The sequence below is a fragment of the Anolis sagrei genome, chromosome 2 (genome assembly GCF_037176765.1).
Source record: "Anolis sagrei isolate rAnoSag1 chromosome 2, rAnoSag1.mat, whole genome shotgun sequence".
NCBI classification, from domain to species: domain Eukaryota; kingdom Metazoa; phylum Chordata; class Lepidosauria; order Squamata; family Dactyloidae; genus Anolis; species Anolis sagrei.
In genome coordinates this window covers 228475846-228499971 of record NC_090022.1, presented here as the reverse complement: position 1 = coordinate 228499971, position 24126 = coordinate 228475846, and the positions used below count along the sequence as shown (strand labels likewise).

The 24126-nt window shown below is 38.7% G+C and overlaps 1 protein-coding gene across 2 annotated transcripts in view; it reads left to right on the top strand.

The window, feature by feature from the left end:
- FRMD3 (FERM domain containing 3) overlaps positions 1-23428 on the top strand; it is a 143938-nt gene extending 120510 nt beyond the window's left edge. Inside the window, exons 10-15 of one of the 2 annotated variants that reach the window (XM_060762145.2) lie at positions 624-712; positions 2736-2810; positions 2994-3062; positions 4917-5038; positions 6696-6839; positions 18440-23428. In XM_060762145.2, coding sequence (XP_060618128.2) covers positions 624-712; positions 2736-2810; positions 2994-3062; positions 4917-5038; positions 6696-6839; positions 18440-19038 — 1098 coding nt within the window. In that variant the 3' untranslated portion in view covers positions 19039-23428. The remainder of the gene's footprint in view (positions 1-623; positions 713-2735; positions 2811-2993; positions 3063-4916; positions 5039-6695; positions 6840-18439) is intronic. The other variant, XM_060762146.2, reaches the window with a different exon arrangement.
- Positions 23429-24126: the final 698 nt, after the last annotated feature.

The following is a 24126-nucleotide window of genomic DNA, read 5'->3' as shown; positions in this document are numbered from 1 at the left end:
CTCACAGAAAACCATATTGAATAAGCCTCGGCATTATAAAAGGGTTTCGCAAGACCAGTTGCTTTTGTTGCAATGGTATGTTAATTGTGAGGCCACAGACAATATTTTAGTTCTTGCAGACCACTGGTGGTCCAGGGATCACAAGTTGGGAACCACTGGTTTATAGGAATAAACCTCCAGAACTGAAAGTTAATAAAACTATTATTTGTTTGATGCATGGTATCCCTTACTGGTGTTTTTTTTTTTAATGCTTCTCAATCATTTTGGCTGGGCAATTTACACAGTAAGGAATCGTAGGACCAGAATATTTAATTTCAGATGAGAAGAACAAATAGAGAAAATAACCATGTAGGAAAAATATCCCTAAACAGAAGGCTATCAGGTGGGTAATATGGAGGAAAGCTTGAAGAGGATCAATACAGTAAGAGGATATAGGGACTGTGGATTTAGGGTCTTTGAAGAGACTTACCACGGTCTTCTAAATTCTCTAGTACACAGGCTTTTTCAAGCACTAAAAAGAACAAGGGTTTTTGTCACAGCCTAAATATAATTTATCTTCTTCACTATAAAAGTGTCAAGTCAACATTTTTCTTCTCCTTTTTCATTTTTCATTGCATATATAGAAAAAGGCTATGTTGTCATTCCATACTTCTACACCAGCAGCCTGCAAGCATCTTTGGAAGTGCGGAGTGGAGAATCAGGCATTTTACAAGTAAGCTGTAGATTATAAGTCAACAATACAATAAAGAATATGGACATGACTAAAGAGTATCAAACAATTCTGGGGGGCTTTTTATGTTGAATGGTGAGGTAGGCAAATCTTCCACAGATTTGCCTTTACATTAATTAGCTTGATGATTTTGAACTGGAAAAATAAGAACATTACGATCATATTTGCATGGTAGTAAGCAATACTTCCCAGGCTTTCAAGAGAGTGACATACAGTTATTATTTATTCTTTATTTATTAGCTGCATTTCTATACTGCTCTTCTCATCCCTGGGGAGGGGACACAAAACAGTTTACAACATAAATGGTAAAATTCAATGCCTCACATATGTATAAAAACATATGACATATCTAAATCAATAACATGTAACTGTAGTTTAAAACCATTAAAACTATAAAAACATCAAACATAGACATAAGCATGAAACATGTTATTGCTGCAATTAACAACGCAGACCCCTACTCCCCCCCCCCCAGCTCCCTCTCCATAGTGTTTCAGCCCTTCTTTTTATACTCTCCCTGCTCATAAGACACAAAGTTCTTTAGATACAGATGAGTACAGAATGGAGAGCGTAAAAACATCCTGGGTCTTCTTGGGGGATAGTAAATGTGATATGAGGTCCTAGGGGGGCGGGAGTGAGAGCCTTATCTGATGATGGCATTAGATTACTGATCCATTTGGTAAAAGTCCAGAGCAACAAAGATGTTCTCCGTTGTGGTGCTATCAAGTCAGTTGTGAGCTATCACTTGCCAGTAAGCTGAGGATGGTTTATGGGCAGGCGAAGACCGCCACCCAAAGACCAACCGTGGAAGGGGTGATGACAAAACCCAAAATGCATTGGGATAGTCACTAAGATTCTAGATAGAAGGACAATAAAAAGTCCCACTTCCGCTCTGGAGGAGCCGAAGTCTCCTACCTTGTTTTCACCTTCTCCTCGCTGGCCGTTGGTGGGGGGTGGCGACAGAGTGTGGTGAGGAGAGTTGGTCTGCAGGCTGTATCTTTCATTCTCCACTCGGTTATGCTTGATAAGAATATGTCCAAAATGATAAAATTAATACCCACACCACTTACTTTGCTTTGCACCTGCCCTTGTTCCTAATTCATGCTCTTAGCAACACCAGTTGCTGGAAGATGACCTCAAACCTTTTCCAAATTGGAATTCAGATCCTGTATTGAAACAGTGTTCCTATCCCTGCCAGAGATGGCATGTGCAGGGGAAAAGTTGATATCTAAGTCAATGTCTTGTTCAAGCAACACTATACATGCATGTGCAAGCATAACACATGTTGTTATATGTAAATAGGAAGTATATGTAAAATAGCTGGAGTTATTCAAACCAGCAGCAGGTATACTGTGATCATGACTGCTGCATGTTTTCCAACCATATTCCAGTGTATATTGTGACTTTCAGATGTGACCTGCATCTTTTCAAAGACTTACATCACTACACTATAGAAATCCTATGCTGTTTCCCAAATTATTTGAAAGAGCACCATTATCTTGATTCATATCATAAATTCAGAATCCAACAACATATGAATTTCAGAAGTGTAAGCAAGATCCTGAGCTCCTTCAACAGGGAAAGATTAACAACAAATACTTAGTTGTCCAATGTATAGGCTAGTTCTGCCACTAAATTCAGAGTATCTCAATATGTGCATTTGAATCTTCCTTCTTAGTGCATAAAGCTTGCCAAACAGAGTTCATTTCTATTCAGGGGACTTTAAAACAAGCTATGTAAGGTTCATGAAAATTGTGGGGCACATTAGTAGCAAGTAGTCCTTTCCTGAATATTAGCTGACCAATGAGCAGATTGTAATGAAATATATATATTTAAAAACCATTCTTTAAAGGAAACATGCTTGCACAGATTATTTGTGATTATTCCTCCATGATGAACACAAAACAATACAGTGTGTATGATAATAGTGCTAATTGTTTTGTATTATGCCTTTTAAAAACTTAACTGAAAAATCTAAATGTGTCTGCTTTGCTTTTCTCTGAAGGTATGCAAAATCAAGCCAAATTAAGACTGTGTCCAGCAGCAAAATATTTTTTAAAGGTAGCAGGTTTCGATACAGGTAAGATTAGAGACAGAGTATGTGTTGTCAATAAATGGCCAGCTCTTTGCCGAGATTTTATCTGTAGAAGAATATATATATCATTTAAATAATCAGAAAAATTTAAATATAGTTATTCATTACTTTAAGTGTTTTGGACTGTCAGTGAAATCTTCACATGTTAATTTTTATCTTTGATTACAGTGGAAAAGTTGCCAAAGAGGTTGTTGAAGCAAGTTCTAAAATCCAGAGGGAGCCCCCTGAAGTGCACAGGTACTTTCTTATCAAAATCAGACCTGAATAAGTTGATGTAAAAAATGTTCAGCAACCTCTTTGCTCTTGGCTGCCAAATAGATTGATTTCATCATCAGATCCTTTTACATGACACAGTTATGGTACTATGGCACCTCTATTAATTACCATGGCTATGCCATACATATTCCCAGATATTGTGGTTCTTTGGTTGAGAAGGATAAACACAGTGTTTATAATTCTGTAGTATTCTTGGGCCTTGAAACCCTACCACACCAAGGATGGAAGATGAAGATGGCCTACAGACCAGATGTTGCCCACTGGTTTTTATTTATTTATTTATTTTATTTACTAAATTTATATACCACTTTTCTCCCCCTAGGGGAACTCAAAGTGGTTTCCAACATTATTAAGGCAAAATTCAATGCCGTACATACATGTGAAAACCGAAAGATAACAAGACAATAACATATAACTATAAATTAACCTAAAACATAAACATAAAATAACATTTAGACATAAAGCATAAAATTAAACACCAATAATATAATAACATTTATATTAAAATCCATCGATAAACAATACAATTTAAAAGCAGTTATTAAAATCACGTCATCCAAAATCAAGTCCATAGTCGTTCCATTGGTCTGTTCACTATTCCTTATGATCTTATTGCACTATGAGTTTTTCTGTCTGAAAGCTTGGTCACATAACTATGTTTTTACTTTCTTCCTGAACGTCAGGAGGGAGGGGTTGCTCTAATTTCATTGGGGAGAGAGTTCTATAGCCAAGGGGTCACCACGGAGAGGGCCCTGTCTCTCATCCCCACCATTTGTGCTTGTGGGGAAGGTGGAATCGAGAGCAGGACCTTCCCAGAAGATCTTAATCTCCGAGGTTCTGTAAGCCACACCCTGTAAATCCAAAGCTCAGTACATACATTTAAGGAAATTCAAATACTCTGAAAAACAAGAGTTAAGAATTAAGCAGTTAAAAGCTCATCAGTTACCATTATCTCTGTGTATACTATAAGATGGTGAAATGAATCTAAACACATCATACTCGATTACTGTGGCATAAAATGTGTCACCCCACTAAACACACTTAATATTTTGACCATGTTATGCAGCATCTTTTTGTGCCTTGATTTTATTTAACTATTTCTGAGCCTTAAATAAGGGGTTCAGATTATTATTAATAGTTTAACTGAGATTAACTGAAGAGAACTCTTTTGTTTTATGTTATTTTTAATTCAGTTCTTGTGGGTTTTTTCGGGCTATTTTTAATTATCTGGAGTCTCAGTACAGAAGATTCTTCTGGCCTCATAAAATAAGTTTTATTTCCTTAGAGTTTTGCCATGTACATTTTTCTTTCGTTGAAATTTAATTCTTACTTCAAAGAACCCGATCAAATATTACATAAGGGTATTCTAGGGGACTATACTGACATTCAATCATAAAGTGTAAAATAAAGTAGGATAGGCCATTGCAAATACTCAGTCAGGTTTTTCTATACAGAAACGCTTGGAAGAAAATAACAGCAAAGCATCCCTTGACTCTTTGTTGTTGTTATGTGCCTTCAAATTAACTCCAACTTATGGTAATCCTATCAGTTTCTCTCTCTCTTGGTATGTTTTATTCAGAGGAGGCTTGCTGTTGCTTCCCTCTGATTGTAGCACACAGCATCTAGTATTTCCTGGTGGTCTCCTTTACAGGTATTAATAAAGCGTATCTCTGCTTAACTTTCAAGACAGGTGTCTCTACAGTATTTGTACAGACCTCTTTGGTTCTGCCATGTCTTTTTTAAAAATATGCTTTGAGATATGGCAGTATGGAGGTTTTTTAAATTTTTAATATGTTCTTGTTTTCTTATTCTCAGAACCAACATTACTCAGAGTCGGAGCTCTCACTCCTTGAACAAGCAGCTCATAATTAATATGGAGCCTCTGCAGCCACTCCATCCATCATCAGATGACCAGGAAGATGTTGTCTCTGATGAAGGCAAGTCTGCTTCTGATGTAACTTTGCATTGTAATTTCACATACTATCTCTCTCACTTTTTCCAAAGGAAAAAAAGCAAAGAAACAGAGACAGACACATACATAAATGGCAAAACCATTCATTCGTTGGCTTTCATTGAACTTTGAGGAACACAACATTATTTAAAGGTTGTGTATAGCTTGAGTAAATAGGGAAACAGCATAGCACTGCGAAAATCCAACTAATATTATTCAGCACATTTTAGACTAACTGATATAAGGTTGAGGAGAATTAATAATAATTCAGTATTCATCATCACAGTATCACAAAAAGTAGGATTCCCATGTTATAGATGGAGACAGAGCCATAGATACAGTGACTCCTCTCATGCTGTCTTGTTGCTGATTTGAGATGTGAACCCAGCACTGGAGGCCTCTCTTTTATCACTGAGAGTCTTATAGAGGAAGTGCAGTATAACCTCATTTTCACAATCATTCAAAATTTGTGTACTCCATTGCATTCTACTGTAGAACCCAAATAAATAAAAAGTAAGAGATAGAAGATTTTCATTTCAGTTGTCAAGCACCTCGTTTCCCTAAGCAGCTGGACAGGGATAAAGATTCATTTGGTTTGTTAGGAAGGAAGGAAAATTAGGACTATGTTTGTTCCTTTGTAATAGAGACAACCAAATGATGGGAGAATTAGAGAGAATAGTGTGTAGGTGGCCACATACAGACCAGGGATATCACCAAATTATTTCAAAATGTATGGATGTACAAATAATCTGTACCTAATCTATTTCAATCTCCTTGCAACCAAGGGTAGAATTATTGTGTCCAATTTCCATGCCATTCTATGAAATCCTACTTCACAAAATTTTTCAGTTTTCTACGTCACATTCCATAGCATACATATTTTGTACATATCCTTCCCTGTTACATAATTTTTGTATTTATCTTTTCCTGATATTTGCATTCCTGTATGTAGTGTTTGCTGATGCGTGGATTTTTATAAGTCAAGAATGGCATCGTAAAATTCAGAATCCGGGGAAATAACTATGTTCCAATTTACCTAGCAGTCAAGGGGGTATAATGATATCCAAACAATATTGTTCCCCATCCACACTCAGTATGTGTTCTTCCATTCCCTCCTCGAGGGCTTTAAACAGGAGATACAATCACTCAACAAATCTGTTTCACTCTGAGATGATGTTGGGGGTATCATCTGGGTGCAAACTATGCATTTTCCCCACTCCCATTTTTCTTACTACTCAATTGATCAATTTTCCTGCCCCAAAAGGGCCCTAAAGCCTTGTTGTTCCTGGCATAAGCTAGACAACAACTTTTCCTCCATCATCTGAGGATGCATGCGATGGAATTTCCACCACTCAGCTCCTTCTTTCTACTTGTTTCTCTTCCCCCCTTTCCCCTGTATAAAATGCATGGCTGAATGAGATCTTAGTTATCTTTTCCAGTTTTATCCTCCAGAGCATGCAGCTGGGGTTATTCCTGTCATGAAAGCCACCTTGGCTGTTTCCTGTTGCTGGTAACTCAAACTAGATTTGAGTTCCTCCTTAAACTTGACTAACTTTCCAGCTTCTTTAGCTGACTGGCTGAGAAGCTCCTACTGCTGGATCCTTGCTCTTACTGCTCCTGCTCCTGCTTTTATACTCTGTCAGGGGAAGATCCTGCCCTCAGTCCCCACCTGGTCCAGCATGACCCCGTCCCTGTGTTCCTTCCTGGAAGCCTGGCAGCCTGGGAATCTGGCTCCTTCTCTCCACCACGTGACTCTCCCTCCCGTCTCCGTGCCCCCAGGTCTCTTGGTGAGTGACGATGTGGGTTGGCTTGGGTTGGGGGGCTACTGGTGTTTTTGTTTTTAACCTAATCACACCATATATATTGGAGAAAGGTTGGAAGAAGAAAACAAGAGACTATGTGGCTATAAACTATTGTCCTCACTGGATTGCTATCATGGTTAAGAGTTTAATATTCTGTGATGATGTGCTACTATTCTGACTCTGGAAGAATCTGGTTCATACAGGAGTGAGTGTGCCACACCCCAAAAGCATCCTCATTTCTCAGACCAAAGGTTTCCAGTGCTCTCTGTTGCAACACAACAGCCATTGTACATCTTCTGAAGAACACCAGAGAACACCATTGACAATCCCCTTTAGGTTTGTGGATTGGGTCTGAGGCATGGCAATAGTGTTTCAGGGAAATAGATTTTTTTAAAATTACTGTTCAAAAAACTTTGGCATCTCCTCTGTTCATTTTTTTCTCAATAATTTCCTTTATATTTACTTCTGCAAATTCCAGTGTATTCATTGCCAGCATGTTTCCCCTTAGTCATTAGATTCATGCATTAAGATCAGATTGGCCCTTTTGAACCTCCATCCAAGAGACAACTATGAATCATGAACTATTAATATAACCGTTATGAAGCTACTGGAATTGCTTGGAACTCTGTGATGTCATACTTCTTATCCAAGGCTGTTTTCCTGCTGACAAATGAAGGCTCATATTCATGAACACAGACTGTACTTACTTACTTATTGATGATTTTAAAAATTCTTCTTCCTGCAAAAACATTAACATTTAAGGTGACTAATAATAATAAAATTAAAATATAATCTAATCTACATTTCAAAACTACATTTATAATCCACAAATGTTTTAAACATAATTAAGATATTGCAATAAAAATAAAATAACACCACCTGATTAAATAAATAATTCAGCTTCTATTTGATGCTCTTCAAAGGTTATTAAGTATTTTTGGCAATGATGCGGCCTTATGTTTACTGTATGTTAATTTTCTAATTCGTGATTGTATTTTAATATTTGACAGTGAAAAGAAAACAGGGAACACCAGTCCTCCACCCTTGCTTTAGCTTGAAGACCTTGTAGCTCTCAATCCTACCAAGTAGTGATTTACTTATGGGACCATAGTGAGATTGTGGAAAACTCTTCCATATGACATTGCAACCATCCCATTCAACAGGCACACATGCACACAAACCCCAGGGACATGGCCCTTGTAGGGATGCAGATACCAGTGTAAAGAAACAAATGTTTGCCATAACAGTCATGAAGTACTAGTAGAGTAAGAAAGTTCTTACCTTGGATGAAACATTAAAAGAGGGGCACATGTGGCCAAGCAACATTGAATATGATCAAAATCGCAAATGTCATTAATGAGGAAGATTACATAGCCAGCAATAGGCTACAGTAGTTTATGTTTACTTGATTCTACAGGGAAGGCCAACATTTCCCTGTTCTCTTCTGTAGTACAACTGCTGTAGTACAACCTACTACAGCAGTTGAAGCAAGTCAAGGATGATGAGGAATATTGGGAGTATGAGAGAGAAACTCAAACATTTTAAGAGTTGTTGAAAAAGTGGGATGACAGAAGATTAATCAGGACTGTCCCTGCCAATTCAGATCAGTTTGAGAGCATCAGGTAGCTCTAGAAAAGAGGCTATTGACTAGTGAGGTGGGCCACCAATAAACAACAACAAAAAATAGCAAAAAAAATACTCATGTCCTAAACATTTACTGAGTTGCTATGTTGCCTTTTGGAGCACCTCTCAGATACACAATGGCCTCAGCACAACCCTGCAAGAGTGATGTGGTAATGGTACAAATGTTGGTGTTTCCATTAAATAGAGATAGCTTAGTTTCATTTTGAGGAAGGGAAGATCCAGTGGACAGTCTCAAAAATAGAGCTTTTATTATGAAGATCTTCAGTCTTACTGAGAAATCTCCATCCAATCTAGTAATTTCACTAGAGTAAAATCACATTTAACCATCAAGAAAGTAGGATTGGTTGATCAATTGTTAAATGAAATCCCCACAATTCAAAGCAGTATCTCTGAACACTAGAAGCCCGATGAGGGAGGGAAAACAATTACACCAAAAATTGTTATATTTGGTAAACTTTAACAGATATTGACTGAGCTTCTTGTTGTGTGTAAGTGCGTACAATTCTAGGAATTTTCTCCAAATATGGGAAATGTTAAAGTCTTGATGTCGTTAGTATTTCTCTTAAATCAGAATCTCTTTTGCTGGTAAATGACTTCCAGAGAAATAAAGTTACAGGGGCTTCTAGCGTTGTTCCGGAGTAAAGGTTACAAGTTTATTTTAGCTCTTTGAGTTTGGCAAGGATTGCTATTTTGTCTGTTGGGTATCCCTGAAGAAAAGCAACCAGGCTGGACCACAAATGTAGGATGGGGATTCCCCACCAGAAATGTCTTTCTGACACCTCATTGCAATTATGATCCCCAGCATTAGAAGAAAATGTGCTGTCTAATACCTTTGGGAACAGATTGAATCTGTTCACTGCTTGCTGGCAGTTAGTTTTAATGGATATTTATGTATATGGCTGACTCAGCTATATGATTTCAGGCTATATATTTCAGTACAAATTCTTCTTCTGTCCTTCAGACGTAATTTTTCCATGTAACATGATATGAGTTATTTTTGCACACATTTATTTGTTGACCTTGACTTCAGCCCCGCTGGACACCCCAAAGCCATTTATTCACTATGGGAGTTCAGTCCATGAATTAGAAAACACACTAATGACTTGGAGGGACATTTATGTTTTATCAGTATAAAAATAACAGATCAGCACCGTTCCTTGGCAGTCAGAGGCTTGCTTTTTATATCCTATAAATAGCTCCAAGGGTGTGTTTGCAGCAACAGGATTGCTTACAGATTTTGTGTCTGAAAATATGCCAAAGCAACGTAGAGCAAGAAAGGGTTAGTTATTTGTCTTTGGTTTTACAAAGTGAATGTTTATTGAGAGTGAACAGAAAAACACATTTCCAGGCTTTCCCTTTCAATGGGAAATGAAATCAATGAAATTACTCATAGGGATACTTCAGATCAGTGTACATTATAGGGAAAAATATTTTTTGCAGTTCAGTATTATATTGAAATACAGTTACAGGCACCCCAAGTTACGAATAAGATTTGGTGCAATCTGCAAATTGTATCCCTTTTTTCTTTCATCTGATTAACCATTATATTCATGTATATAGGCAGTCCCCAAGTTACAAATAAGATAGGTTCTGGAGGTTTGTTCCTAAGTTGAATGTGTATGTAAGTCAGAACAGGTACATTTCTAAGGATAACTCCAGCCACACACACACACACACACATATAGAGAGAGAGGAGGGGGAGGGAGGAAGAGAGCTTTAGATAGCATAGAGGAGGGTTAACACCCCTGTGGAGTTTGTTTTGCTGTTTGTGCCCCTGTTCAGAAGATGTCACCTTACTTTCTGTCCCTGTTATAACTGGATTTTGAAAAAATTGGCTTGCTGTGGAAACAATTTCCCTTCCAAGGGGCAGATTTCTCTCACTTCCTGATGTCACACCCTTATTCTTAATTATGAGTAATTTGTAAGTCAGATGTTTGTAACTCGGGGACTGTTTGTACTGTATTTGGTGAGAACCAAACATTTTCTGAGTGCCAAAGATGCCATTTCTGTGAGTGTTTTTGATGCTTGATAAATCTAGTGCTAAAATCTTCTTGGCCGCATAGTATACCTGAAGCAAACATTAGTTATATGTCTTCCTTCACCATCTAACCTGGACCTTAACACCTTTCCTCAAAGGAAAGACATTCGTAGGAATAGAGGAACCTGTCTTATACCATGTCAAAAACTTCTGACCCATCTTCTGCTACCTACATTGACCAGCAGAAGCTCTCAATGGCTCCAGGGATGGATCTTCTGTGGCCCTACTTGAGGATTCTAGCGATGTTGACATGGATGTACTTCATGTTATCCATATTCTCTGGCACTAAGCTTCCCAGAGGTTTCATTATTTTGTCCCTGTATTTACATTCGGAAACTTAATTTTGCTAAAACATCTGAATTAGGATAACAGTCAATAGAATTCAGATGTAGTTTTTCATGCTGAGTTTTGCTTTTCTCAATTTTTGATATTGAATCCTTTAAAAAATAGGGGTTTCCTACCAACATGTCTTGCTGTTCCAAAATATATTTCTGCTAGTGTTGTTACCATCATATCATGTTATTTGTGCCCTAGTATTGTCAAATGTCACTGTGCATGGCATCATCTTTGGACATGTACCTTGAGTAGGAGTATCATCACATTCCCAGACATATTTGAGCACTACCTTACCTTTCCAATTAACTTTTGATTTCTCTGACAAATAACTACAAACTCACTTGGTCTTGTTTTGGATAAACAGAGCATATCCTCTCTTCCCTAGGCCCAGAATGTCCTAGTATTATATCAGGCACTGCTGGCTGCTCAACAGTGGCTTTGACTTGACTGGGCTCCTACAGAAGGCTTCCATATTGATCGCTCTTCTCCTCTAATGGTTGCCATGTGAGGGACATTTCAGCTATACCACTGGGCCACAGGCAACATTAGAGTACTTTGCACTGTCAAGGGTTACTCGCACAAATAGCAAATTAGAAGTATAGATTCCAAATGAAAGATCAAAATGCATCCCCTTAATGTGAGAGCTCATATCAGTTTATTTTTACTTTGACACGAGCCCTTGTGGACTTTTGCTGTCTGTTTTGCTGTTCTGCCCTGTAGTCCAGTAAACACGTTTAGGGGCCTAGATTGGTATGTGGTGCATCACAGCTGTTTATTAGCAACTGCTGGGGAAATGGTTGGTATTTAGAGTAAATTGCATTGTGCATTATGAGACGGTTGGAAACAGTTAAAAATAGCCTCCTATTCTGTTCTCCGGTGGGATCCTTCTATTGGCTGTGTTAGAAGCCTGTTATTTGATTCATTCAGCTGGGTGCTCCCAAGCTGAACACAGTGGAAACTTAGCAAAGGTCACAGCCAGTATGGTTGACTAGTTGAAAAGGCTGCCATAGAAAACTATACCAATTAGTCAGTATGGTGAAATGCCTAGTAAAAATCCAAACCAGGCGGAGTATTCACTTGCGAATGGTTAACCATTGTAGCAAAGATGTGTGCATTCGCCTGCTGAGACATGGCTCTAAGGTCACAGCTACAAGTGCTGGTAAGTTGAAATTCCAATTTTCTTTAATTTAAGCCTTTTTTGAGCAAAAATGTTTTGTTGTGTGTCCCTCCCCTGTTTCTGCTTAATTACCTTGATAAATGAGTGCAAGAAATTATAGCAATAATGTTTGAATTAATGTTTCTTCCAAATTCTTCAGCTGTCACAAAAGAAAGTGGAGATGTTAATATGGGGTATAGAGAGGAAAAGTATAGAAACATAATGTTGAATGAAGAACTTGCTTCTAATGGATGAGAGACAAGTATACTTTTTATTTTAGCTGAATACCTAAATTAATGAAGAAAAATACCATATATAAATTTAAAAATATATATCTAAAAAGAGTTACATGACAATCTAATATATAGAAATGAGAAATCAAAGGAACTGATTTACTTGCATAACATTTTGCAACAATCTAATTGCAAACAATGTAGTCCCATGACATGTTCACTCTTGCTAAATACAGAGAGCTATGGACATTCATACAATCACAACAAATCTTTGCTTTGGTCAAAGTTATATTGTAAAACTTTGCTACTGTTCCCAGACACTATATAAACACTTCCTTTATAGTTAAAAATTATCAACCTATCTCTTCTTTAAAATGAAATCAAAGCATTAGCTTGTTTGGCAAAATAAAATCAGGCTACAAAAATGAAAGCATGTTGCCAGTAATGAAAACAAAATCAGCAACTTTGGAAAATTAACAATTGTGCAGCAGGAAACAGCTCGATGGAAGGGGAATAGCAGAAGGGGAAGAAGGAAGAAAATGAATACTGAATTTTTAGCCCACGCCAAAGACCTCTCTGAAAGGGGGAAAAGATCTTAATTTGGTATTCCAAAGTATTTAAGCTAAGCAGGCCTATCTAGGCAGGCTGCTCCATAGCGCCAAAACCAGAAAGACTCTAAGACTTGTTTTATTTTAGCTAGTAGTCTGAAATGAGAAAGGAAGTGCTTGGGGATAAGTAAATTGGGAAGGCTGTCTATAGCTACCTAGGTCTCAAGCCACGGAAATGAATTGAGCATAGAAATGAATAGAATGGACATAATCTAAAGATTGCGTTATCAGATACAATTATTTTAAATGTACCTGACAGTGTAAGATAGACCCGTGTTCTTCAGATTTCCATTAGAAATCCCTCCCTGACCATTCCCTTATCCCCTGAATCCTGACCATCAGTTTTGCACCTTGCTTACTATGTAAATTGGTAATAAAGTAAGTGCTGCTTACTCATTGGTGAGATCACAGCAGTATGTGAATACTGGAAACAGGGGCAGGGGAGGTTGAGGGCAAATGTAATTCAAGCACATAGGTCTTTCCCATGCAGTCATTGCTTGGCATGTTGGGTGCACCATCTATGTAGTTACGATATTCACAAGAATAGGATCCCACAATGGGGAACAGAGAAGTAGTTGCTAGCCTAAGATGCTGGATTTGTAGATCCATGAAAGCGCTTTCAGGAAGTTAAGGGGAATTTTGGCATGAACATCTGTGCTGAGGAATTAACAATGTGAATGATTCACTAAAGCATCAGTAAGAACAGTTCCATAAGGTTAGGTGCCACATTGTTAAGGAATGACTAACCTTCAGTGGGTACGTCTGGTCATTCCTCAGGGGAACTGTGTTTAAGCAAGTTCATTTCTTTCATGGAAAAAAAATCTGTGGAAACCATTGTTGGTACTTTTGAGAAAGCTTTTATATAACGCGTTTCCAGTAATCCCCCAGAGACCTGGAATAATTCTTATTGCTACAAGAATGCAAAGACATCTGCCAGTCATATAATAACTGGATTTTAATCTAATCCCAAGGCAGGAAAGACAAGTGGAGGAATGCTTTAATCTTCACTAATTTGACGTGAGGAGAAGTGCTGAAAGACATACATAGCCTAACTGTAGAATAGTGACAATGTGTACTAATTAAAAGTGGGACAGGTTCTCAATTGGTTTTGAGAATATGATTTTGACTAAAGACCTCCATGTTAAGTTTCATGTTCTACTATTTTATTTTAATTTTGCTTCACTAAATAAGATCTCATACTCCACTGTGTTCCTGTGTAGTGTAATGGTTGGAGTGCTGAACTAGGGACAGTTTTACACTGACCACTTATCTTGAGGCTGATCCAGCATGGGGAATGCTGGATTGGCCCCAGGATGGTTTAGGGTGGTTCCCCACAGCCCTCTAACCCAAGAACAATTGCGTTTTAAAAACATGATTGTTCCCAGGTTCTAGTCTACACACACCCAGAAAGCTTGTGTTTTCTGGAAGGGGGGCAAACACCAAGATTTGCCCCCATTCCTCGCTTTCTTGCAGATAATGGTACATTCCAGGAAGTGTGCTCTGAAGTCTAATGGCATCTGGTGAGTTTTTCACAATTTTTAGGGCTTTTCTGAGGGGTTTGGGGGGGAGGCGTTGGGGGTCATCTCGCACCTTATGGGCAGGCCCCACAGAAGTTCCAGGACTTCTACTGGGCCTGTCCATACAGGCCCCTTAACCCATCAAACCTGGGTCTTTATTTATTTATTTATCTATTTATTTATTTCAAGCATTTCTACCCCACCCTTCTCAACCCCCTAGGGGGGACTCAAAGGTGTGGATCTAATGGGCTATCTAATTAATTCAGGATAAAGCAGGGGTTTCCTGCTTTGTCTCAAATTAATCCTTTTTTACTGGAGGCGTCGTTTGGCCACCCTCCATTTTGCTACAGGAGCTTCTGGGATAAAGGTACTGTCTAGATGGGCCCTTAGACTATATACCACCCCACCACCAGCTACTGCAGAGGCAGGAAGAAATCCTGACTATCCTGTCCCATTTTCACCGTTGCAATGGCCAGTGGAAGTGACATGGGTTATACCTGTCATTCATTGCTTGGGGCGATGTTACCAGGATGCCTGAGCAATGAGAAAGTAGGAATGGAAAGAGGAGGAATTGCCCCTAACCCGGTTCTCCAATTGCCTTGTCACTTTGTCTGGGGTCACTCAAGGCAGAAAGTGACTGACCTGAAATATGTCACTTCCTCTGGCCACAGTGACAATGAGCATGGGATGGGATGGCCAGGACTCCTTACTGCCTCCGCAGTGGCTGGGGGTGGGGGGTGGGGTCAGGACAAGGAGAACAGGAGGTGACGGTGAACTGCATGGAGAACAGGAGGGACACTGAGTCTCTGGGCTGTCCAAGCTTAGGGAACACAGGATGGTGTGTAAACAGTTGTGGCTGGTTCTTTCTCAGAACCATTTACATGGGACTAAAGTTGCAATTTCCTCTGAATTCAGTGGGAGAATTCTGAGCAACCTTCAACTTTGGTTAATAAAGTTCAAGGCAGTATTAAGCAGCATTGGACAGTGTTAAACAGATCAACTTCATGCATTGTTTTGCTGCCATGGAACTGAATTGCTAGCCCTTTGTGCAAAGTTGTCAGTGCAGATGTGCCCTAAGATTCTGGAAATGTATATATGTACCTTCAAGTCATAAAAACTCTATGAACTTTTCATGGGACTTTCTTTAGACAAGTAATATTCTGAGTAGGTTTTGCTAATTCCTCTCTCTGAAATAGCCTATAGGTAAAGGTAAAGGTAGTCCCCTGACATTAAGTCCAGTCATGTCTGACTCTGGGGTGTGGTGTTCTTCTCCATTTCTAAGCCAAAGAGCCAGCGCTGTCCGTTGACACCTCCAAGGTCATGTGGCCGGCATGACTGCATGGAGCGCCGTTACCTTCCCGCCGGAGTGGTACCTATTGATCTACTCAATTTGCATGTTTTCGAACTGCTAGGTTGGCAGAAGCTAGGGCTGACAGTGGAACTCACGCCGCTCCCCGGAATCGAACCTGCGACCTTTCGATCAACAAGCTCAGCAGCTCAGTGTTTTAACCCACTGCGCCACCGGGAAATAGCCTATAGCTGCTGGTAATTGTTGATGTTCTCCCATTCAAGTTCTAACAAGGGCTGACCCTCCTTGGCTTCTGAAGGCTCTTTTACATTGACCTGTCAAGCAGGCTTGATCTGGTGTCCCAGTCATCAGATCAGGCCCCTTTGGTGCCCCCCCCCAACCCCCTTGGAGGCGATTCAGAGTCCCACTGCCCAGCTGTGGTTTGGCGCTGCTGGGCAGCCATCCTAGTGGTCCCCTTCCACTCCGCATGTCATGGTTGCAGTACCCACACCTACCTTATCCTGGGTGTTCTGGCCGATGTCAGCAAGAGCACAGGCTCACTAAGGCAGCTGGGAGGGGGAGAGGGGAGAGCAGCAAATTATTTCTGATTTATTGTGAACATAAAGTGATCATTTTAACGGGTTTTCTTGACAGATTTTGTTTAAAGTGGATTTGCCTTCCTCTGTGGTTGAGAGGACTTGCCCAAGATCATACAGTGGATTTCTATGGCTGGTCGGGGATGATTCAAATCCCTGCTTAACTATGGGACTTCACAAAGTGATCTTGAAAAAGGTCATACCTTCTCAACCTAAGAGAAAAGTAATGGCCAGTCTCCACTGAATAAATCTTGTGAAGAAACACATGACAGGGCTGTCATAAAATGGAATAGACTGGAAGATACATAGCAACAAGAAATGTACTATTGAAACTAGACACTTGATATCTTCATCCTGTTTATGAGGCATGCATTTGTAACCTTCATCTCAAGTTAATAGTTCAGGAATGGGAACTGCTGAAAGGCTCTAGGAATTTTGCCAGACATACATGCAACTCAGACAAGGAAGGTCAGGATGGAGTTATTTTTTTAGGTGGCATTTTTGACATGTGCTGATTTCCATTTTAATCTAAGTACTTTTTTTTTCGCGCGGGGGACCTGAGACAGAGACTCTATAATGATTGAATTAATGTGCACAGAATGTGCTAAATTCCCCAGTACTTGCCTTTTATAGTTATGCTCTTACCTAAACAGTTCAGCTAGAACAATTAAGAATAACAGTTTGATCCCAAACTTGGAGCTTTAATGTATTTACATTTTTAAAATTGTGACTTTGAAATTTCTGATTTTTTCTTCATATAGGAAACAAATTTGGAGAAGAGGCATGTAGGGATTTCAAGAATTAAGGGGGGAAGGAAAACCTCTGTTGGTTTAGCCCAGGGGTCCTCAAACTAAGGCCCGAGGGCCATATACGGCCCTCCAAGGTCATTTATCCGGCCCTCGCTTAGGGTCAACCTAAGTCTGAAACTTCTCATCAGCCAAAAGCAGGCCCATGCTTCCCATTGAAATACTAACATGTTTATATTTGTTAAAATTGATCTTCATTTTAATTATTGTGTTGTTTTTAAGTGTTTTTTGCACTACAAATAAGATATGTGGAGTGTGCATAGGAATTCATTTATTTTTTCCCCCAAATTATAATCCGGTCCTCCCAACAGTTTGAGGGACTGTAACCTGGCCCTCTGTTTAAAAAGTGTGTACACCCCTGGTTTAGCCTCATGTTGAAAAAAATGCAAAAACAAAAGTTCAGTGAAAAATTACATTTTGATCATGTACACACACACACTTGTGTGAATCAATGTACATACAATTACAAATAATTTACATGCAAAACTCACAGTTCAGACCAGGATAACACATTATAAATTACAAATCAACAAGTTTTTTAAAATGTAATTCAGTAACATAGATTTTAAACCAAAATTTACTATAAGAATGGGTAAGTGCACCACCTAAAGGCTTTGGATTGCAATTGCCAGAATTCCTCACTATTGTCTATGCCAGGCATGGGCAGACTTTGGTCCTCCCGGTGTTTTGAACTTTGGTTTACTATCACACATTCTGTCACAAATACATGACAAGTGTGTCTTGAACCTTTTAGGCTATGATGCCTTTTCCAAATCTATGATTCTGTCTAACAACACAGAGCACTTCAGGATTTTAAGATAATTGGATATAGCATTTATATTCATATATAAGTCGACTTCATGTATAAATCAAAAGCAAGTTTTAGAGCCAAAATTATGAATTTTGATATGACTAATGGATAAGTAAGGGGTCATTCTACAGAGAGGAGAAAGCATCAATACTACTGTAGATAAGTTGACCTAGTTTTGGGGGGTTGATTTCTTACTAAAATAATTTGACTGATACATGAGTATATACGGTAGTAACGGGCAGCATTGTATCTGAAACATCTTGCGAGGTTTACAAAATGTGGATTTTGTCCAAGGTTTACAAAATGTTTTAATTTTAAAAGCTTCTACCATATAGGTCTTGCATTAAACAGAGTATAATGGTATGCCTTCCTATCAATCTATCTATACATATCCACACACTTACATTTTTGGAATGTGTAAAGCTAATTTCACTTAACTTTGAAAGTAGATTATGAGCAGCTTTTAAATTGAATCTCCATTGCCCTGTTACTGTTCTTTTCAATGTATATATTCAAGAACCTAAAATATCTGTGCAACAACTATTTTTATAGGTATCCAGCTGCCGAAAGAAGATGATGTTTCAATACCGGTGATCTCCAATTCTCCTGCTAAGGAAGGAGATGACAGTTCCGATTTGTCGGTTGAGGAGGAAGAGAAAATCAAGGAAGAGCCTTTAACAATCTCAGAATTGGTATATAACCCCAGCAGCAGCTTGCTCCCCACTCCGGTTAATGATGAGGAGATTGACCTGCTCTTTCAGTCCTCTCCAAGGGCAGAGAATGACAAAGACGACACGGATTCCTTTGAAGAACTGGAGGCTGATGAAAATGCATTTTTGGTTGCCGAGGAAGAAGAGTTGAAAGAAGCTCGGAAAGCACTGAGATGGAGCTATGACTTTTTGATGGGCAACATGAAGATAAATGCGGCCGTGAAGAGCTTTTCGAGACTTCTCTTTGTCGGGCTTGGAATACTGCTGATTTTTTTCCCTCTTCTCCTTGTGCTGCTGGAATCAGACCTTGATATCTCCTTCCTCCACGAAATCCGCCAGACGCCTGAATTCCAGCAATTTCACATCGAATACTACTGCCCTTTTAGACAGTGGGTGGCCTGCAAAATAGACTTTGTCAGCCACTTGCTTGGCAGCTCTTAAAACAGTACAAATATGCGATGCAACTAAGGGCTATATTCAAAACTAGTGAATTTTAGTTAGTATTAGGTGCTCATAAACATTTTGAAGGCCATCAGCAAATAGTTCCTCATTTTGGATCCATAGTCGATTTCCAAATTCTTAAGTTTCCTTTCTATGTTTGAACAATTGGTTTAGCTACATGATGGTCTTACAATAACCAAAAAGCAATTTGTTTTTTATTTCCCTTCCATGTCCGTGTTTATTAATCACTGAGTAGAGCTGAAGTTTATCATCAATATCATTACAAGCCATGATATACTAAATGTAAGCATTAGCAACAAAGGAAAGGTGACGCTTTTGAATATACTCCTTAGTGAAACAATCTCTACTAACCAATGCCTATACAAGCAACACTGATTGCTGGGATTTTCTTTCTCGGTTTGATTTTTCATTTTTAAAAATATTTTTATGTGTTTACAAGATTTTGGTAAATTTGTAGCGACAATAACTTCTGAAGATATTTAAGTGTACAGATTAGTAAAATAAATGCACAAGGGCATGACATAAATTTTTAAAATGTTTTAGCATTTTTTTAAAAAATTGAAGAATTAAATTCTTAAAGATCTGCACAAGACGGTGAATAGATAAGATGGAACAATCAGCAGAATCTGCTAGATGGAGTTGAAATCATGGGTTTCTTGAGGATTGGATAACATATTACAAAGCAGTAGTCATGGGATTCTTTTGTAATGGTAATGTAATGGTCAATGTATTGTCGAAGGCTTTCATGGCCGGAATCACTGGGTTGTTGTAGGCATTTCCGGGCTATATGGCCATGTTCTAGAGGCATTCGAGAATACCTCTAGAACATGTCCATATAGCCCGAAAAAACCTACAATAACCCAATGTAATGATCGATTGTAGATGAACTTTGGGTGCCTTTGCACTGTGGAATTAATGCAGTTTGACTGCCTTGGCTCAATGCTATGGAATCATGGGAATTGTAGTTTTTTTTACAGGGTCTTTAGTCTTCTCTGCCAAAGAGTACTGGTGCCTCACCAAATTATGAATCCCAGAGTTCCATAGCATTGACCCACGGCAGTTAAAGTAGTATCAAATTGCATTAATTCGGTAGTGTAAATGCACCCAGTGTCTGGCAGGAGGAAATGCTTAAACCCTCTTCTGTCCACCACTTCTCTCTTGAAGCCTACTTTTCCTACTCCCCCCAATTAACACTAGTCATATGGGGAAACAGCTTGAACGGGCATTTGCAAGAGAGAATCAGGGTTTGTGAGAGAATATGTAAGCACTCTCTCCTATCTATTGATCCTGCCTTGCAAATTTCCCTTGCTCCTGCATTTGTGTCAGTTGACAGATGGTCAAACTAATGTATAGTTCTGCCTTTGCAGTTCTACAAGGTGAAGAGAGGTGAGTATTTTCAGATGGAGGCAATATTGCTTTCCTTGCAGTTTGCCACTTCTGTTGGTGATAGAAAGGTAAGGCAGTGCAAGTATGGTTTTGTAAGAGGTTTGATGAATTTTGGATTAACTGTAGATTATTGTATATAACATAGAAATGTGGATATATGAAAAAGTTTAGATAGACCTACTTACTTAAGTACATTAGAAGCTTAAAATATACTGGTCTCTAAAAATAGAGAAAGACTCCATGAAAAGCATCCTGTCCCTCAAATTCTAAGCATTCAAAGATAAATTCCATAGTCCCTGATTCTATTCATTACCATTTTGTCATGATAAATCCCAGAGTCGCCATTTCATGTGTTATTATTTCTTGTGCATGATATCTCTTTGACCTAATATAAGTGACAATGGATGCACAATCTTTCCCTCCTTAAATGTGTCCCTATGACAGTGGTGTGTGGTTATCTTTGTTGTCTAGATGTGCTGGGGATTTTGTGCCCGTGTAGCTCAAGTCTGTCAAAGAGGCTATAAGTGCATAAAAACGTATATGTATAGAGACGATCAGTAGGTCCCAATTTTGAAAAGGAAAAAAAGCACCAATTGCATTTTGTATTTTGTAGCATGGATTGCATGATCTAAGTTTTCCTCTCGTACTTAAATGTTTCAGTCACAGGACTCTTACAATGCAACCCTATACTTACCTACTGAGAAGTAAGCCCCATTAAAACCAGTTGAGTTTACTCCACATAAGTGAGTATAGGGATACTGCTTAAGTTGGGATTAGGGTGAACCTCAATTTTTTGCTTGAGTGGAAAAAATCACTCCATTATTTTATTAGACTTGCTATAATTCATTTTCCTTTCTTTTTTCTTTCTTTCGTTTTCTTGGATGGGATTAGGTATCCCACGCAAGAAAGAAAGAAAAGTAAGGATGTGGTATATCAGATACATTTTTGTTTCCTTGTTTTTATGGGTAGTTATAGGAAGCTTTGATGATCTGCCCTTGTTTGTCCCCCATCTCTTAGAAGTACAGTGTTTGTATACCTGTTCAGAACCATTTTATCCAACATAAACTCTATTCTTTTTGTGATCCAGAGGTTGAAATCACATATGACTTTTACTTTCAAGGTTTTATTTCCAGTCTTTGCCTTAGAGCAGTGGTTCTCAACCTGTGGGTCCCCAGGTGTTTTGGCCCACAACTCCCAGAAATCCCAGCCAGTTTACCAGCTTTTAGGATTTCTGGAAGTTGAAGGCCAAAACATCTGGGGACCCACAGGTTGAGAACCACTGCCTTAGAGTATCTTTTACATTACAGTTTTAGCACTTCGATGCCACTTTAGCTGCCATGGCTACATTCTAGGGTTTGTAGTGTGCTGAAGCACTAGAGCTCTCTGACACAGCATTTTCAACAGAACTGCAAATCCCAGGATTGCATATGAAGAAGCCAATGCGGCTGAATTGGTGGTATCAAAATGTTATGACTGTACAGCGTGGAAGAGATCCTATTCTTCACTCGTTGGAAGACTTTTACGTCACACATATGGTACATATTTAATCGTGTTGCAGCTTCCAGTTGAATCCTTTCTATTGACATGACAATCTAACAAAGAGACGTGTTTCTCTAGTTTCTAAAATAGTCAAATCACCTGCATTGTGGGAGCTACAGCTATGGGAACATGCAATATAGACTTTGCAGACAGTAAACTAAAAATAAATCCAAACTACTCTGCGTCCTATACCCCTTAATTATAAAACAGTTAGGTCCTGAGTTCTAACATGTAGGTTTTTGTCCATATTTGTGCTCCCGAATTATAGGAAGCATTTGTTGAGAATTCTTTAATTTGATTCAGAAGAGACTCCGGCCCCATCTACACTGCCATATAATGCCGTTTCAGGATGCAGATTAACTGCATTGAACTGGGTTATATGGCAGTGTAGACTCACATAATCTAGTTCAATGCAGTTCAATCTGCATTATATGAGTCTATGCTGACAATTATAATGTACGTCAAACGGCATTATATGCCAATGTAGATGGGGCCTCAGTTGTGTGAAGGACACAATATTTCAAAGAATGGTCTGTAAAATAAGGATGCATGTAATGTTAAATGCAACTTCATGTACATGAACGTTTGGATATACAGTATGACCCCCTTATTCACAGATTCGATATTCATGGTTTCACTTACCCATACGCCAAAAAGAAAATCCTCCTCAGAAAGGTTTGTGAACTTCTGAGGTCCTCCAGTATGATTTCATGGTATGCTTCCAACTCATGTCTATATTATCCATGGTTTCAAGTATTCACAGGGGTGGGGTGGGGGTGGGATGTACTCTCTGTGTATATGGGGTTCATACTGTATCTATGCATCTTTGAACCTTGACAAAACTTGAAAGCAGGGATCGGGCATGTGTGGCCCTCCAGATACTGTTGGACTGCAACTTTCATCACTTGCAGCCAACATAGCAGTGGCTGATGGGACTTGTATTCTAACAATATTTGAAGGGCTGTTTTCTGCCCCCAGCACTTGTATCCTGTTGCATGGACTTGAACGGGCCCCTCTTTAGAATAAAAAAAAAATGAAAAGAGGGTGGGGAAAAGATGCATATATAATTTACAGCATGTTCTGTATAGATTGAAACAAGGTCTTGTCTCCAGTACTGGCAATATGAGAGCTGGCGTATGAAGAGTCCATAGATAGTATAGTGTATTTCTGTCTGTGCTTGGAATATAGTGTAAGATGTTATGTACTTGAAATCTATTTTGTGATTTGTCTAATATTTATAAACACAACTCTGGGAATAATTAAATGGGGTTTATTTCATTGAAATGCAAACACACACACACACCAAAATTTGGGGGAAAATGTACCTGTAAACTTGAGCCTTATCTTTGTAAAGTGAATTTCACATTTCTATGTCAACATCATGGTTGTTTTATATGTTAATAAAATGACAGGACTCCCTAATAAAATATATTGAAAAAAGCCATTGGGTGAATATTTCGTATTGTGCTGTAAAGTAATTTGGCATCAAGGACAGCAGCATGGGTTGTTGCGACTAAGGTCGTAGGCATGGCATTTAATAGCAACTGGGTTATGATGGAGCTTAAAACTTGAATTGCTAGCCTACACTTAATAGGATCAGGTGTACTGACAGTTGTAATGGTATGTGATCATGAAAAATATGACACTACAGGAATATATATTAAAATATTTAGAATTAGCAAAATTATATATGTGGATATTGTGTTTTAAACAGTTGTTACATAATGTCTGAGATGCATCATCTTATTTGGACACGTGTATTAATTTATTACATTTATATCCCACTATTCCACTGCCTCTGTTTGTTGTTGCTGATATTTATTTATATCCTGTCTTTCCCCCCAAATGGAAGACTCAAGGCATCTTACAAATGAAAACAAATGCAACAGAGTCTAAGGACTCTATAAAATGTCCCCACTAGTTGTGCTTGTGAAGGTAGTGGGACTGAAAGAAAAACCCTTTTCTGAGATTCTCAGCATCCCTATGATGGCACACCAGGAAGATCTAATGAGAAACTAAATGTGTCTGGCTATTTTCCCAGTGACCATCGGTATGCCCTAAATTACTTTAATGCCCCCAAAAATAAAACTCTAAAAACAAGATTAAATTCAACAATTGTTTACTAAATAATCAAGGTATAAA